The 19,000-nt window shown below is 41.9% G+C and overlaps 1 protein-coding gene across 1 annotated transcript in view; it reads right to left on the bottom strand.

Moving 5' to 3' along the window:
* GLG1 (golgi glycoprotein 1) overlaps positions 1-19,000 on the bottom strand; it is a 121,854-nt gene that overhangs the window by 46,019 nt on the left and 56,835 nt on the right. The window contains exons 2-3 of the mRNA XM_015100366.3: positions 2,153-2,185; positions 123-209 (exon numbers count right to left, since the gene is read on the bottom strand). Coding sequence (XP_014955852.2) covers positions 123-209; positions 2,153-2,185 — 120 coding nt within the window. The remainder of the gene's footprint in view (positions 1-122; positions 210-2,152; positions 2,186-19,000) is intronic.

The raw sequence follows: 19,000 nt of genomic DNA on the forward strand, positions 1-19,000 counted from the left end.
TGCCAAGAGAAGCAGAGTAGCTGAGTCTCTCGTTCCTCCCTCAGCGACTGGTCTGGTCAACAGATGTTATTTTCTCTTTCAGGTCATTGAAGAGCCACAGAACTCTTTCTTTCACCACCTACCTCTGATATTGTAGACTTGCAAACTTCTCTGGCCACAGATTCAAATTTTGGGTCTGTAGTGAGGTTCAGCTTATAGTTCCATAGCAACTAGACACAAGAGAAAACACAAAAAGCAAACAGACAGCTCAGAATAGCATGGAATTTAACGTCAGTGGTTACTAGCAATGACAAACTTCCATCATACAGGCAGATAAAGCATATTGACACTTCAGTTGATGGACAAAAAGTAAGACTAAAATGTTACTGTATTTATAGATAAAAGCAAAAAATGTGGAAACAAAATAAAGCACTACCATTCAAACATATACTTTTTTCTATTTTTACTTAAGGACAAATTTTTGTAAGTCAAGAAAAAATTAAAAATGAAAATTCCTGATAAGAGTTCCTCCAAGAAAATATAAATAGATGTACATGTCAACTTCTTCTTAAATCAAAAAGTCTAATGCAGAAACTCAGAACTGGAAGGCTAAGGTACAGATTTCACAACCAACAGTGCTTTTCCCATGCTTTTTATGAAGGGATGTCGTCCAGAGTCTAATTTCCAAGTGTATCTTTCTTTACTCCTCTAAAACCCTCAACTTGACAAGTACCTGATAAGGTCTGTTTTACACAACTGTTTCAACGCTTCAAACTATGAAATCCCTAAAGCCATTACTATTCACAGGTGAGGGCTGAATATTACTTTATCTTTGCAGCTTCAGTTAAAAAATTTCAATACATGATTCAATTTCTGAAAAGCGGCAAAAATGAGCTCTTAAACCCTGCTCAGATGGAGAAACAGAGCAGGGGCTTTCTATGATGCAGGACACGGAGAAGCCTTTTTCTCAGACTGCTTCACTCCATGACTAAAGAATACGATCACTCATTCACCGACTCATTCAAACATCTGCTTAGCACTTCTGATGGTGTATCACACACAGTCTAATCTCAAGGGCTTCGAAGACTATTACAGGAAACAGAAGCAAATGTCTGAACACATCTTGAGTTAGGAAATGGAGGTTAAAGCAGGAGGAAAAAGGACAAAGACTGTCCAGCGGTGCCTATGGCCAATGGCAGGTAATGTGACCAAGTATAATATTCGGTTAACTGAATCACAAGATGTCACAGGAGTAATGCAATCAGACTTACAAATCTTTCTTTTTCCCTTTAAATAGTTTTTGAGGTTGTGTTATATTTTAAAAACCCTACCCCCCCCGTTCATGTTTTCTTCCACTGTTTTTGTGGTGTTTTACTTTAAATCTCTGACCTATCTAGACCTTACCTAGAGTAAGTCATCAACTTAAGCAGCCAATCTGCTTCTCTGTTCTTGCAGTCTCCCATTCAAAATACCAAATAATGTGGAGGCGGAGAGATTTCTTCCAGTACTGTCAGATATGTAACTACTCCTCTTTGAAGACACAACTCAAGTATCATCTCCACTATTACATGTTTCCGGACATCAACCCACCAGGGCGGAATTCACTTTTGTGGCCCCCTGGACTCCTACAGGCTTCTTCCGAAGCATTCGGTACTTCCTGCACAGATGTGATTTCACGTCAGCTCCTTTTAACGTTAGACTTTATACAGTGTGGAGACACAGATATGACACTGAATGCATTAGCTGCAGTTATCTCTGGAGTTCTTATCTGCCAGCGTGAACCTGGCTCCATCTTCGAGGCGTTTAGCTGTGTCCAGCTTCTACCAGTGCCTGGCACATAGTAGACGACTATATGATGAGTAAATGAAATAACGTCAAAAGACAAAACTCTTAAAATCGCAAACCTGACTTACAAAGAAACAATTTCACATGGCAGCTGTAACTGAAGAAAAAGTTACGTTTACAAATATTACTTGGCCGAGCTTGCCAGTTTCTACCATGGAGGACTATTTGTAGATTTATCAAGGCCCTTAGATAAGGTTGATCATTCTTTTGTTAAGATTAAGTACATTTAAGAAAACATTATGCTTCCCAGAACAAAGGAAGAGCATCCTAATATCTGCCATCATATACATAAAACACATATGGCAAATTATGGGAAATCCATACTTACATGATTGCAGTCTGAAGAAATTTCATTTTCAGGCTAAAAGGAAAAAAAAAAAAAGAGAGACGATGTTAAAAAAAAAATCCTCTCAAGTTTTCAAACACCAGCAAAATAAACTCAAAACAAGAAATCTGAATATTCAACTGATTATATTTTTTCAATAGAAGGAGCAGATTTTTAGATTGCTGAGGAGCAATATACCAGAAGAGCAGGTGAGACACAGCCCCTTGGCAATCCACGGTACAATCTGGAAACTGGGGAAATGGAGAGGAATGTAGTAAAGAGTTAAAGCAACACTGACAGAAGGATCCTCACACGACACTTCATAATTCTGAAAGCTAAAGAGGATCAGGCACAATATAGGCGTTCTTGCTTTACAGAAAGTCAGATATCTGAAAAAGGCAGGCTTACTCAAGAGGGCAGAAAAGGTCTGACAATGATTACAAGTTAGCCTCTTGTCACCATTAGGGGAAGCAAGGTGGTGGGCACACAGGGCCTCCCTGAACTATTTTTGTAACCTTAGGAGCCCATAACCTCGCAGGTCTATGATCAAAAATATAACACTGAAAAAAAACAAACTATATATTCCCATGAATAATTTGCTCATAAAGCCAGGTGCACACAACAGAGAATAAATGAACTTTCATTTCAGTGACATGAAAGTAGACGAGGCTATGCTTGAAGCTGCACAGCTTTGCCACACACTTCCTTAATGTCCTTGCTCATCCAGTAAAGGAGACACAACTGTCACAACGCACACAGCAGTAAAGTGCCATCTACTTCGAGTCTCCACAGCTTTCTAACCAGCCCAAGCAAAGTTAATTCTGTCTCCCCTCTATGAAATATTCCTGACAAAGGTTGTGAATGATGCCATTTTTCTAAATGAAAAGATTCTCCCTATTCAAGGAAAGAAACAAGGCAGTACAAAAAAGAGAAAATATTAGCAAGCTAAACAGACACACCAAGCATCACTTCAAGAAGAGAAAGGCTTCTGAGGGACTATTCATTCCACTACAGGCATTAATTCTAACATATAAACTCATTTCTGTATGAACTTATAAAATATATTAGAAATGACTTAGATTGCTAGGCAATTGTGAGATTATAACACACCACCTCTGAACTTTCTCCCTTCTTGTCTAAGTAAGAATAGACATTTTAATGCCTTTCTGATGTGTTTGAGTCTCAGAAATCCGCCTCCGTACTGTGACTTAATCTAGCTTAACTCTGCTCTCTTCATTTCAATTTCAAGTGCTTAGTTTATAACGCTTAACAGTTTATTTGCAAGAAAGCTTTCTTTTGTTTAGGCAGTTTTCTATCTATCCCCTCATCATCTACACTTTCCACTTTTTCCAGTCAATCAGTAATTCTACCTCTTTCTCAAAGCACATATGGCAATTAACATCACTAGCATTCTAATCCCTGAGAAAGGCAATGCCGAAGAATGCTCAAACTACCGCACAATTGCACTCATCTCACACGCTAGTAAAGTCATGCTCAAAATTCTCCAAGCCAGGCTTCAGCAATATGTGAACCGTGAACTTCCAGATGTTCAAGCTGGTTTTAGAAAAGGCAGAGGAACCAGAGATCAAATTGCCAACATCTGCTGGATCATGGGAAAAGCAAGAGAGTTCCAGAAAAACATTTATTTCTGCTCTATTGACTGTGCCAAAGCCTTTGACTGTGTGGCTCACAATAAACTGTGGAAAATTCTGAAAGAGATGGGAATACCAGACCACTTGATCTGCCTCTTGAGAAACTTGTATGCAGGTCAAGAAGCAGCAGTTAGAACTGGACATGGAACAACAGACTGGTTCCAAATAGGAAAAGGAGTACGTCAAAGCTGTATATTGTCACCCTGCTCATTTAACTTCTATGCAGAGTACATCATGAGAAACACTGGGCTGGCGGAAGCACAAGCTGGAATCAAGATTGCCAGGAGAAATATCAATAACCTCAGATATGCAGATGACACCACCCTTATGGCAGAAAGTGAAGAGGAACTCAAAAGCCTCTTGATGAAAGTGAAAGAGGAGAGAGAAAAAGTTGACTTAAAGCTCAACATTCAGAAAACAAAGATCATGGCATCCGGTGCCATCACTTGATGGGAAATAGATGGGGAAACAGTGGAAACAATGATAGACTTTATCTTTTGGGGCTCTAAAATCACTGCAGATAGTGATTGCAGCCATGAAATCAAAAGACGCTTACTCCTTGGAAGAAAAGTTATGACCAACCTAGATAGCATATTCAAAAGCAGAGACATTACTTTGCCAACTAAGGTCCGTCTAGTCCAGGCTATGGTTTTTCCAGTGGTCATGTATGGATGCAAGAGTTGGACTGTGAAGAAAGCTGTGCACCAAAGAATTGATGCTTTTGAACTGTGGTGTTGGAGAAGACTCTTGAGAGTCCCTTGGACTGCAAGGAGATCCAACCAGTCCATTCTAAAGGCGATCAGCCCTGGGATTTCTTTGGAAGGAATGATGCTAAAGCTGAAACTCCAGTACTCTGGCCACCTCATGGGAAGAGTTGACTCATTGGAAAAGACTCTGATGCTGGGAGGGATTGGGAGCAGGAGGAAAAGGGGACGACGGAGGATGAGATGGTTGGATGGCATCACCGACTCGATGGACATGAGTCTGAGTGAGCTCTGGGAGCTGGTGATGGACAGGGAGGCCTGGTGTGCTGCGATTCACGGGGTCGCAAAGAGTTGGACACGACTGAGAGACTGAACTGCACTGAACTGAGCATCTCTACTTGTGTTCATTTCCATTAACAATAATTTTGGTTTAAAGGGGCATTCTTGAAAGAAATTCAGAGCATCGGAGAATTTTCAAAGTAGTCAAATAAGATTTAAGTTACTCATGGGAAAAGTGCCCCATGCTCACAGCCCCAGGACTCACAGTAGCGAACTAACGGCCGTGTTAGCGTCCTGCTTCCCCACAGTGGCAGGCTGGGTTGTCTCTCCCAGCTTTCCACTCGTAATAGTATTCGGTATCCTTTGCCCTTGATCCTCGTACCTCTGCACAGCCTCCTGCTGTGGACTGAGTACACAGCCTGCTCCACTGATGCCAGGCCAGGCCGCTGACTTGCTCTGGCCGGTGAGACGTTAGCAGGCATGATACGAGCAGAGGCTTTAAATGCGCTCGGCTGGGCCTGTACTCTCAGACTCCTGCCACTCCCCATGTGAGGAATATGTACAGATAGCTGCAAGGACAAGGAGAAACACGTGAAGCAGAAAGCCCTTGAAGTTTTGAGGGTGTCTGTAATGAAGAAGAAAATGACTAACAAGCCTATCAGGAAAATGAAATAATAAAAATCTCAAAACCTTTAAGTTGTCATTAACTGCAACGGTCTAATTTAGCGACTCATATTAGTAAGCACGCAGTACCGCACCTCTTATGAAGGAGTGGCAGTCCACAGAGGTGTAAGTGAACTGCAAATCTGGAGATCAGGTTTGGTTTCTATCTCGCTCACTGTCCTGATTTGCCATTGACAATTTTTTTTTTTCTTTATAGATTTAGTTTTTCTATTCACAAAGAGAAGATGACAATATAGGAATGCTATGAGAAAAAGATTATGATGTTAAGTCACTGAGATTCATTGAACAGTTATAAAGAATTTTTAAGTGTAATTATCAATAATTTACTCTCATAAATTTTAAAAAGCCTATAGAATTAAAGGACAGAGTAGCTATTCAGAAGAACAGAAACCTGAAAAATACAAAATACAAAGTAGTAAACCCACAATACCAGCACAAATTAACTCTAGAAAAAGCAATACAAAAAAAGAAAATGCTACAGTTAAGCACTCAGCCATTTGATAAGAAATGAAAAGACAGAAATCTCAAGGAACAGAAACAGATGTGGGTGCTCACACAGGTGTGGGCCCAAGCCTGCACCGTTGCCATGAGGTCACAATCGAGTTACTTCATCAGACAGCACATCTCCTTCTGAGAATCTATACACGCAGACAGGCCTGATGATCTTTAACCTTAGGATATGGAGAGTATGGGGACTAACACCAGAACTATTAAGGAAGAAGAGGCTGGAGATTGCTTTCCTTTTATTAACAGTGAAATAACACTCTAAAGAAAATGATTCCAAGAAATCAACCAACAAGTAAATACCGAATACATATGAAGTGCCCGAAACTGTGCCAGGCATTGTTGCGGGATTACAGAGTGAGGCACTGGCCCTAACCACAGTTCACAATCAGCTGGAGAAATAAAACGCTGAGTTCAAGCAAATGAGCAAAAGCAGGCTTGAGCTGGGCCTGAACGTTCAGACAGGCCCGGGGCCGTTCCAAAAGGGACGCAACTCAGAAGATTCCCTGGAGCTCAGGAAGAAAATAACTGAAGTTTTCTGTTTTGAAAAACTCATCCTTTATACTTTCATGTTTTTGTAATATATGTTAGAATAACTGATATTTTATGAGTAACCCATATCTACTAGGGTAAGCTTAGTAACTTTTTCAAGTAATAAGAACATGATGAAGACAGAAAATTGAGAGGCGAAACCGCTCTTCTAACCAGTTTAGGAGTCCTCCCCTCAAACCCACCCCCCCTTCAAATCAGAGGCAAAGTGAAGGTTCCTAGCCTGTGGAAGCAGCAAATTAGAGGCAAGGCTTTGCCACAGAATTAGCTGCTCTCTATTACTCTGGAGACAGAAACGTGGACTTCGAGAAGTCTTCTACATCAAGCGTTTCCTCACTGGAATTTAAAAACCTGTTCCCTTAACAATGGAAAACTGGAGGGAGACAAATTTATGAAAACTCTCACAAATAACTTCCTGTTAAATTAACGATCAAATTTTGGAGAAGAGCCTGCTGAAGCCGCATATGTTAGTATCAACAAAAAACTCATTATGAATAGAGGAAAGAGAGAAAAACAATGCGACGCAGCCCCCCAGCCTAACAGCAGCGACTGAAACAGGAGGAGCGCAGGTAACGCTGCGAACGATGCGGCAACAGCACCGTGGGAGACAGCCTGAGCGCTCTGCGGCAGACAGCGCCGGGCAACCGGGCTGACGCCAGTGAAAACCGTGCAGCAGAGATAGGAAAGTCGTCACTGGACTGAGCCAGGCACTACATTTACTTCTTATAACATGACGGGGGGCAAGAAAAATGGTATTGTGTCCAGTTTACAGATAAAGATAGTGAAATTCACAGAAATCAAATTACATAATCAAAGGCGCATCGCTAGGAGGCAACAGAAACTGAAGTTTATTTAAGGACAGTAAATGACAACCAGTGCTTACTGGGATGCTTTCTACCTGGATACTTCTCCCCAAAGTCAGCAGCTCAGGGTGAGCACAATGACGGGGAGACCTTCGGGAGGAGCAAGAAAAGGAAATGTAGACAGGGACTTTCCTGGTGGGCCAGTGCTTAGGACTGTGTGCTTCCAATGCAGGGGGCCTGGGTTGATCCCACGTTAGGGAACCAAGATCCCACATGCCTCATGGCCAAACAAACGCCAAACAAAAAAATAAATCAAAGAAAGGTAGACAGGATGAATAAACGGAACAAGTGCTCTAGACTGACTTATTTGATGAATTCAGAGGCCAGCAGCCTGGGTAAGAAACTGGTAATTAGATCAAGCACGGATCTAGACTGGGGTTTCCCCAGTGGCTCAGTGGTAAAGAATCTGCCTGTCAAGGCCGGAGACGCAAGTTTGATGCCTGGGTCAGGAAGATGCCCTGGAGAAGGAAATGGCAACCCACTCCAGTATTCTTGCGTGGAGAATCCCATGGACAGAGGAGTCTGGCGGGCTACAGTCCAAGGGGCTGCAAAGAGTAGGACACGACTGAGCACGCATGGAACGGGATCCGGATGAGCCCTTCAAATAACCGTAACAGGTTACAAAAATCTTTCATTAGTTCATGTGACTTTTCTAAATCAGTGATTCGAATGTCTGGGATATTACTATACTTTGACCTCCTAACTGGGTGAGTAAGACAAGCCGAAACAGTTGATTTTAAGGTTTAACACCCCTAACCCTTCCTGTAAGTTCTGTAAACTCAGAATGGCTTTTAGGGATAGAAACTGTGTGTGTGTGTGTATGTGCAGGGGGTGCTGGGGGGAGGAAACCCAACAGGTTAGCAGTAGTGTCAGCTACAGAAGCTCCGTGATCTCAGGTGCGTCACTTCAGACCCTAGAGGACAGGCTTTGGACTAAAACAGGGATTTCATCACCTAGGATTCATGACAGACTTAGGAGTAAGGTTGTCTCGAAAAAGAACGCAGACTTCTGCGTGCAGGTATGTTTTCCTGAGAAGAGAATCCACAGTTGTTATCATCGTCTCAAAAGGATCCGTAAGTAAGTCGGAGAAAGACCAATATTGTATGATTACTGCTTATATGGACAATCTTAAAAAAACTAAAAGAGACACAAATGAACTTATTTACAAAACAGAGACAGACTCACAGACTTAGAGAACAAACCTATGGCTGCCAGGGGAGAAGGGTAAGAGAGGGACAGGGAGTGAGTTTCGGACTGACCCGTTCATTCTGCTGTATTTTACAGGAGTGACCCACGAGGACCTATGGAATAGCACGGGGAACTCTGCTCAGTATTACACAGCAACATAAATGGAAACAGACGTTCACAAAGAGCATGCACACGAATATGGATAACTGAATCACTCTGCTGTACGCCTGAAACGCAACATTGAGAACTATTTAGCCATTACTATAGCAGTCTTCAGAATAACAACCAAAGTTTATAATAAACACTAGTGACGCACTGCAATACCGTTTCCCCTTGAACGACATGGGTTTGAACTGTATGGGTCCACTTATAGTTGGGTTTTTTTTTTTTTAATAAATGTGTACTATGGTTTTTTTAAAAAGAAGCATTTATCTTAGATGATTGAGATTCTCTCCAGCTTTCTGAGTCTATAAAATCTGAGATGTGGAACTTAAAAATAGCCGTATTTCAATGCCACATCTTCTAATGCAGGTAATTTGCATATCATGATTAGGGTTCCTGCTGCTTTATCTTAATCATTCTCTGCTGGTCAAAATCAAAACAACCAGGTTGCAGGATATACTGCTGGAAAGGTTGAGCCTGAATGTTCTCAATTAATTCACCCATCACATTCACTTAGGAGGATGATTTTCACAGCGAGCGCAAATCTGGAACTATGATTTCCCCAAAGGCGAATAGGCTGAGTTAATGAGTCTGGCAGAAGAAATTAAAGGAGTCACAAAACTAACTTGGAAGCTGTCCCGGTTTCTAAAACAGAAATGCTGGGGTGTTAGACTGTGTCTAAAATATGAAACATTCTATAATCACATCCACTCAAGCTGAACTACCCACCAGATCATACCTGATACTAAATTAAGTGGCAACAGACTCTATGCATTAAACACCAAGAGAAAACAGATCAGGAGCACTGCTGCTTTCACGGCCCTGCGAAAGTCTAAAGGCTGGGAAACAGCCTGCTGCCTCCTTCTGATTAGGGACATTCTGCTGGAGCAGTAGGTGAATTCTGCAAATTTAGTCATGAAGGACCCAGTAAACTTCCAGCCATATAAGCAACTCATTTATTAACTAGGCCCACGCCACTTCCTCACGCCCACCAAAAAAGCAAACTGAAAACACTACAGTGGGTGACGATTAGATAAACTCAGTCTTCCAGTCTTGGTACACTTCTCCTGCGCAAGTGTGAACTGAACATTAGCCCTCAGTCAGATTCATAACTAAGCTCCTCTTAGTGCCGTATTCTGGCTCAACCAGAATTATTTTCTATTTGTACCCAGGGACAGCTGCTAAGTATTGTTTTATCAAAATAACAGCGATCAGCATAGGCTTTGTGCCCTCCAACAACGCTCTGATTCACTCAAGAGCTTTGCTTTTATATGATTCTTTAACATCTGCCCATCTTTTCAGAAAGGATTTACGAACAGGTTCAGTGGGAGGGAAAAAGAAAGGAAGACAGAGAGTTACGGATGGCTGGCTCTCAAGTACATATGATGAGGGAGGTAAAACGTGAGTCTATACCTGACCGTCACACAAAGTTGAATGCGGAGTTGAAGGAGCTAATGTTTTACAGAATGAGAGAAGTACCACCACCCCTTGTGAGTCAGGATGACAGAAATCAGACAGACTAATGGAGGAGGGAACGACTGAGTGCAGTCTCGCGAGGAGGCTGTGATCCGCTGATATGACAGTGTGTGGGGGCGGAGGCAGAGGCGAGGGGGCGCCAAGGCGCAACACCAAGGTGAGGAGGCGCCAGAGGGCGGGGACCTGAGCAAGGGCGCAGGAGGCACTCCCTCCTGTGGGGTCATTCCCAGGCTCCCCGGCGGCTCAGCGGCAAAGAAACTGCCTGCAGTGCAGGAGACACGGGCTTGACCCCTGGGTCGGGAGGATCTCCTGAGAAGGAAATGGCAACCCCCTCCAGTACTCTTGCCTGGAGAATCCCATGGGCAGAGGAGACTTGGTCATGGGGTCTCAAAACAGTCGCACAAGGCTTAGCGACTAAACAACAACAGCATAAGGTGTGTCTGTGTGCTCGGTCACGCAGTCGTGTCCAACTCCGTGACCCTATGCAACACGCCAGGCTTTCCTATCTTTCACAGTCTCCCAGAGCTTGCTCAAACTCATGTCAAATAACAGTTTGTTTTAGTCCAAATTAATACGTTATGCTAAATACAGTGTAGAGAGTGGTGATTCAATTTATTATTGTTTACTTGTGTGCTTCCCCAGCGGGTGGTGGGGTAACAACTGGGAAATAATGTGCAAATACTTTTTAAAATAATCTTTAAATATTTTATGAACTTTGAAGAACGAATAAGAACAGCTACTTAAAAAACTGGAGATACTTAGGCACTGATCTATTCATAACTTCCATTCAGAGTTTTTACATAGCTCAAGAAGTTTATATCAAATGGGGGGAAAAAAGAGTAATGAAGACCTACATACTATAAACAGAAAAGACTGAGAAAAATCCATCTCTAAAGCAGGTCACATGGACTCATAGACTTCACTGAATATAGAAGAACCAAAGAGCACAACATAAAGCCTTTTGCTGGGGACATAACGGTAGGAGTCAGGCCACGGCGTCAAGGAAAATGTCTTTTTCCTCCTAATCTAAATGTGTGCTTCCAGTCTGGGCTCAGAGAAAGTTCCTGATCATCTGAACTGGTTGCTGGTCAAGGTCCCTTTATGTTTGCTTTCTTGGATTCCATTGCAGCCAGCTCTTGCAATTGCCTGTGGCTCAGGCCTGTGCATTCCAACTGTTTTCCAATCTCTGTGCATTCTGTGCAGACAAGGCAGCGATTTCCCTGGCCTCGATCTTCGCTTCCTCTTCCCCAAGAGCAGACACAGTGACAATGCAGAAAGTGCCCATGTCTTTAATCTATTTGGTCATTATCGCCTTCTTAGGAGGCTCTTGCTTCTGAGATATATATATATTTCAGTTCAGTTACTCAGTCGTGTCCGACTCTTCGCCACCCCATGGACGGTAGCACGCCAGGCTTCCCCGTCCATCACCAACTCCTGAAGTATACTCAAACTCATGTCCATCGAGTTGGTGATGCCACCCAACAATCTCATCCTCTGTCGTCCCCTTCTCCTTCCGCCTTCAATCTTTCCCAGCATCAGGGTCTTTTCCAATGAGTCAGTTCTTTGCATCAGGTGGGCCAAGTATTGGAGTTTCAGTTTCAGCATCAGTTCTTCCAATGAATATTCAGGGTTGATTTCCTTTAGGATTGACTGGTTTGATCTCCTTGCAGTTCTAGGGACTCTCAAGAGTCTTCTCCAACACCACAGTTCAAAAGCAGCAATTCTTTGGTGCTCAGCCTTCTTTATAGTCCAACTCTCACATCCATACATGACTACTAGAAAAACTAGAGCCTTGACTAGACATACCTTTGTCAGTAAGTAATGTCTCTGCTTTTTAATAAGCTAGGTTGGTCAAAAGACTAGCTTTTCCTCCAAGGAGCAAGCGTCTTTTAAATCCATGGCTGCATTCACCATGTGCAGTGATTTTGGAGCCCAGAAAAATAAAGTCTGTTTCCATTGTTTCCCCATCTATTTGCCAGGAAGTGACGGGACCAGATGCCATGATCTTAGTTTTCTGAATGTTGAGTTTCAAGTTAACTTCTTCATTCTCCTCTTTCACTTTCATCAAGAGGCTCTTCAGTTCTTCATCGCTTTCTGTAATAAGGGTGGTGTCAACATATATCTGAGGTTATTGATATTTCTCCCAGAAATCCAGCCTGAACGGAAATCTTGACTCCAGTTTGTGCTTCATCCAGCCCGGAATTTCGCATGATGTATTCTGCATATAAGTTAAATAAGCAGGGTGACAATATACAGCCTTGACGTACTCCTTTGGCTATTTGGAACCAGTCTGTTGTTCTATGTCTGATTCTAATGGTTGCTTCTTGACCTGCATATAGATTTCTCAGGAGGCAGGTAAGGTGGTCTGGTATTCCCATCTCCTGAAGAATTTTTCAGAGTTTGTTGTGATCTACACAGTCAAAGGCTTTGGCATAGCCAATAAAGCAGAAATAGATGTTTTTCTGAATTCTCTTGCTTCTTCTATGATCCAGCAGATGTTGGCAATCTGATCTCTGGTTCTTCTGCCTTTTCTAAAACCAGCTTGAACGTCAGGGAGTTCACAGTTCACGTATTGCTGAAACCTGGCTTGGAGAATTTTGAGCATTACTTTATTAGCATGTGAGATGCGTGCAACTGTGTGGTAGTTTGAGCATTCTTTGGCATTGCCTTTCTTTGGGATTGAATGAAAACTGACCTTTTCCAGTCCTGTGGCCACTGCTGAGTTTTCCAAATTTGCTGGCATATTGAGTGCAGCACTTTCACAGCATCATCTTTCAGGACTGAAACGGCTCAACTGGAACTCCATCACTTCCACTAGCTTTGTTCATAGTGATGCTTCCTAAGGCCCACTTGACTTCACATTCCAGGATGTCTGGCTCTGGGTGAGTGATCATACCATCATGATTATCTGGGTCATGAAGATCTTTTTTGTACAGTTCTTCTGTGTATTCTTGCCACCTCTTCTTAATATCTACTGCTTCTGTTAGGTCACTACCATTTCTGTCCTTTATTGAGCCCATCTCTGCATGAAATGTTCCCTTGGTATCTCTAATTTTCTTGAAGAGATCTCTAGTTTTTCCCATTCTATTGTTTTCCTCTATTTCTTTGCACTGATCACTGAGGAAGGCTTTCTTATCTCTTCTTGCTATTCTTTGGAACTCTGCATTCAAATGGGTTTATTTGTCCTTTTCTCCTTTGCTTTTAGCTTCTCTTTTCTCAGCTATTTGCAGGGCCTCCTGAGACAACCATTTTGCCTTTTTGCACTTCTTTTTCTTGGAGACGGTCTTGATCACTACCTCTTGTACAATGTCACAAACCTCTGTCTATAGGTCTTCAGGCATTCTGTCTATCAGATCTAATCCCTTGAATCTATTTCTCACTTCCACTGTATAATCATAAGGGATTTGATTTAGGTCCTACCTGGATGGTTTAGTGGTCTTCCCTACTTTCTTCAATTTAAGTTTGAATTTGGTAATAAGGAGTTCATGACCTGAGCCACAGTCAGCTCCCGGTCTTGTTTTTGCTGACTGTACAGAGCTTCTCCATCTTTGGCTGCAAAGAATATAATCAATCTGATTTCGGTATTGACCATCTGGTGACATCCATGTGATGAATATTCTGTTGTGTTGTTGGAAGAGGGTATTTGCTATGACCAGTGCGTTCTTTTGGGAAAACTCTGTTAGCCTCTGCCCTCCTTCATTTTGTACTCCAAGGCCAAGCTTGTCTGTTACTCCAGATATCTCTTGAGTTCCTACTTTTGCATTCCAGTCCTCTACGTTGAAAAGGACATCATTTTTGGGTGTTAGTTCTAGAAGGTCTTGTAGATATTCATAGAACTGTTCAACTTCAGTTTCTTTTGCATTATTGGTTGGGGTAAAGACTTGGATTACTGTGATACTAAATGGCTTGCCTTGGAAATGAACAGAGATCATTCTGTCATTTTTGAGACAGGACCCAAGTACTGCATTTTGGACTCTTTTGTTGACTATAAGGGCTACTCCATTTCTTCAAAGAGGTTCTTGCCCACAGTGTGTGTGGGTGTTGAGTCACTTAGTCGTGTCCAACTCTTTGTGACCCCATGGACCGCAGCCCACCAGGCTCCTCCGTCCATGGGATTCTCCAGGCAAGAACACTGGAGTGGGTTGCCATTTCCTTCTCCATCTTGCCCATAGTAGAAATATTATATATATATATATACATATATATATATACACACACACACACACATAATGTATATTTTTAAATATGAAATATATATTCCATTTTCCCAAAACCCTGGCCAAACCTGACTACTACTCCATCCACAGTGGAGGTCATGGCAGCGTTCTTCAGCTGGGGCTGGTAGACGACTAGCAGTCTACACAGTGTACACGTCTTCCTGCGTGTCGTTGAATACCTCTGGCCTCCGGAGACACGCAGGAGTCTTCATCTTGTGTTACAAAACTTGTAGGCGTGTTTGGCAGCATCAGTCACGTAGGCCAACCCTGGGCACTCATGGGTAACTTCTCTGCCAGTCCAGCACCAGGATCTGGCAGCACGAACAGCTGGCATCAGGGGTTTCTCACTGTCGTCACATGCCAGCCCCCACCCCCATTAGAGGCACTGGAGTGGGCTACTCACTAGAGCAGTAGGTGTCGTTCAGAGACACAGCCCAAAGACACAGCACGCAGAATAACGTAGAGTTGTGATACATACTTCTGTAGGAACACGATGCAATTTAAAGGGATGAAAGATGAATAGGCAAGGTCCCCCCAACAAACTAGAGCCCATTTACCCCTGGCTCTTGGACAGTCAGGGTATTAAGATGAGGTCAAGACTTACTTTCTTATACTTTTAAAACGAAAACAACTTCAATGGTCTTTAAAATAGTAGGAATTAGCGAATGGGTCTGCTCAAGTTCAGATATTACGTACTCCTACATAAAAAATACTGGCAAAAGACTTGCAGCTTTGTCACCTTCAGTGAGGTTTTAGCCCTGTTTTAAAAATATGAAAGCATAATAACGTAGCTCATTACTAGACTTAAGAGCCTCCCCACAAACTGATCAACTCCTGACTCACTGACAGAAGTATCCATACCCATGAAGATGTCTCGAAATTTAAGAAATCAAATTACATCTTATTTTTGCTTAAGAAAACTCTACAACTAGTTAAAAATAACCAAATGGAAACACTCAAAATTAGTCAAATTTATCTATCTTCGTTGCCCAGAGCAAGGAATGGCAAATATGGATATAACAATCTAGTTACTGAACACAAAATACATCATTACATTACGGCCAAAAGGACACATATTTGGTTATGGTTTTACAAATCTTAAAGTTAATTAATAAAATGTAAGTTACAAAATCAAGTAACGTTCTATACCCTAAGAAATACTGTGAACTCCTTCCCCATCTCCCCCCATTTTACTACCCTGAATTAGAAATAAAGGTACCTATAAACTATATGAGATGGGTCATCCACAAAAGATGTTTAGAGAGTCTTTCTATAGAGCTCACTCAATCTTTTTCATCAGCTTTCCATCTGGGACCACGTCACTGTTGCAAAGAACAAGTTTTCTGGAATGAAATCATCTGCACGAGAGCCTATAATCAGCGAGGAGGGAAAAGTTACTGCCGACTCACTCACTCATTTTTCTTCTCCCTAGGAGCAGACTTAGAAATTTAGAATCCAGTTTGGTCCCAGTTTTGGGGGGAAGAAAACAGAGCCAAGCGTTCTACCAAACGCTTGGCCAGATTCCCCGTTAAGCCCCACGGGAAGGAGTCTTACACAAGTCTATCAGCATGGCCTCCAGCCGCAGCAGGCACACAGCTGTAGGGACAGAAGACCTTGATTCTCACCGCCCAGCTTCATGGATGAAGTCAGTTTTGGTGGCCATGTTACAAAAGTGACACCTAGGGCATTATCATCCAGTCTCAAGCGGCTAACAGCTATAAATTATTCTGTAGACAATTCATCAAAAACCATGCACTCCTCTGAATTGTGATGGTCAGTGTAATACCACTCTTATAAAAAACACAGCATCAAAATTCTCCTACAATGGCTACTCACAGTATCTTCATTACCTCATAGAAATAAACACCGCCCACAGATCCCCTCATTTCATCATGTTTGAGAGGCAACATGGTAGGAAGAATTACGGACTACGGACATGGTAGGAAGGAGCCAGAAAAATTTAAGCTCTGATTTCAGTTTTGTTGCACAGTCACCGTATAACAAGCCTCGATCAAGTCACATAATTCTTTAGGCTTCAACGCTCATGTCCACAAAACAGATAACTCTTACTTCACGTACTTCACAGGGCAGCAAAGATAATACTGGCCCTTCCATCTCTGCACATAATAAAATCAAATAAACACCAAAAGCAACATAATTCATGGAGGCAAAGAATAAGAATTCAAAATCTATGACATACATATTTGATTGTATCTGTATATATTCTCTCTGAAAGGACACATACAAGTATTTTTCAGTATATAACCATCTGTACTTTTTGATTTCTGTACCACATGCAAAAAAGAAAAAATGGAGAACCAAAGATAATTCTATTTTAAGACAAACATTTTTGAAAATATTTGGAATATATCTTCATGTTTGGGGCAAAAAGGAAGTTTAGTGATATACTCTTCCCAGTCCGTTTTCCCCTTTTTCCTCTTCCACTGTCTATTCCAAATCAGGCAGTGGTGGGGAGGAAATAGGCGACATCCATATCCTAGACCAGATCAAGTCCCCAGATGACAATGTCCCATTCTCCAAGCTAGGATGATCATGAGAGGGGGTTGATAACTAAAACCAACTCTGTCAATGTAACTTAAGACTGCAGACCACCCATGTTAAATATATATAATTGTTCTTTCAGAAAATCTTTCCCTAGGAAGTGTTAAGTCACTCAGTTGTGTCTGACTTTTTTTGTGACCCCATGGACTGTAGCCCACCAGATTCTTCTGTCCATGGAATTCTCCAGGTAAGAATACTGGCGTGGGTTGCTGTTCCCTTCTCCAGGGGATCTTCCCAACCCAGGGACCAAACCCATATTTCTCACACTGTAGGCAGATTCTTTACCATCTGAGCTACCAGGGAAGTCAACAAGACTAAATTAACAGTTTGATTCAAGGATTCCTAGAGATAAATCTGTCAGAGACCTGAGTATTCTCATCCAAGCAAACAGCCTATTTACGAAGCAACAGATTATATATCAAGAATTCAAATACACTCAGACCTTACAATAGTATCTTAAAAAGTTTGATCGTCACAATTATTCTTCTTCAGAAGATTACTGGAAAATCTAATGTCTAAAATACAAGGCCTTGATTGGAGGTCTCTTGAATCTTTACACTAAAAACATAGAAAAGAAGGATCTATGACTAGAGGCAAGTTCACTATTTCAAAGAAAATATTCTAAATTCTGACATGTGATATTACTACAAATGAAATGCCTCATGGACCACAGGAAAAGGACAGACCAAGTAACCAATAAGTGAGCCTCAGAAAGCACCTAAAAGCATTTTCCCAGCTGAAATCTTAGTAAAAAATCCGCATCACAGAGCCTGACTGTGGAAAGGCTCTCTGCATTAGGGAGAGCGTAACCGTATCTACTCAGAAGCAAGAGCTAGTATCTAACAACCCCAGACATGGTTTTCTTTCAGTTTCACAAGAAGGGGGGAAAAAAAAAAAAGACTGGGGCATGAAGAATAACATAAAGTCAATTTTGGATTGCTCTTTCTCTAAATAGCTTGCTTTTGATGCCAAGGAACTTTTTTTAATCTTCTACCTAGACTCTCTATGATTTTTATTTTCACCTCAGGATGCAAGAAGAAAAGCTTCAAGCACTTATATAAAATCTCTGTCAGTTCAGTTCAGTTCCATCGCTCAGTCGTGCCCGACTCTTTGCGACTCCATGAATCGCAGCACGCCAGGCCTCCCTGTCCATCACCAACTCCTGGAGTTCACTCAGACTCACGTCCATCGAGTCAGTGATGCCATCCAGCCATCTCATCCTCTGTCGCCCCCTTCTCCTCCTGCCCCTAATCCCTCTGAAGTCTTCGCATGAGGTGGCCAAAGTACTGGAGTTTCAGCTTCAGCATCAGTCCTTCCAATGAACACCCAGGACTGATCTCCTTTAGAATGGACTGGTTGGATCTCCTTGCAGTCCAAGGGACTCTCAAGAGTCTTCTTCAACAACACAGTTCAAAAGCATCAATTCTTCGGCACTCAGCTTTCTTCACAGTCCAACTCTCACATCCATACATGACCACTGGAAAAACCATAGCCTTGATTAGACGGACCTCTGTTGGCAAAGTAACGTCTCTGCTTTTGAATATGCTGTCTAGGTTGGTCATAACTTTCCTTCCAAGGAGTAAGCGTCTTTTAATTTCATGGCTGCAATCACCATCTGCAGTGATTTTGGAGCCCAAAAAAATAAAGTCTGACACTGTGTCCACTGTTTCCCCATCTATTTCCCATGAAGTGATGGGACCAGATGCCATGATCTTCGTTTTCTGAATGTTGAGCTTTAAGCCAACTTTTTCTCTGTAATATGTACTAAATAAAATTCACAAACTGCAATGTTCTAAGACATACTTAAAACGAATACTTTAACTGTAAGCTGTACTGTACACACCTTTATACCTACTCTGAGTCATCTGTCTGGTTAAGAATCTTACAATATTATGAATGTGGTGGCTACTTATGCCATTAACATAAAGAATTCAGAAGCATATACATAAGCCAAATATGTGATCCATGACAGATTTTTTTAAAATTTAGTACATAATTTACACAAAGATAT

Source organism: Ovis aries, chromosome 14, assembly GCF_016772045.2.
Source record: "Ovis aries strain OAR_USU_Benz2616 breed Rambouillet chromosome 14, ARS-UI_Ramb_v3.0, whole genome shotgun sequence".
NCBI lineage: Eukaryota > Metazoa > Chordata > Mammalia > Artiodactyla > Bovidae > Ovis > Ovis aries.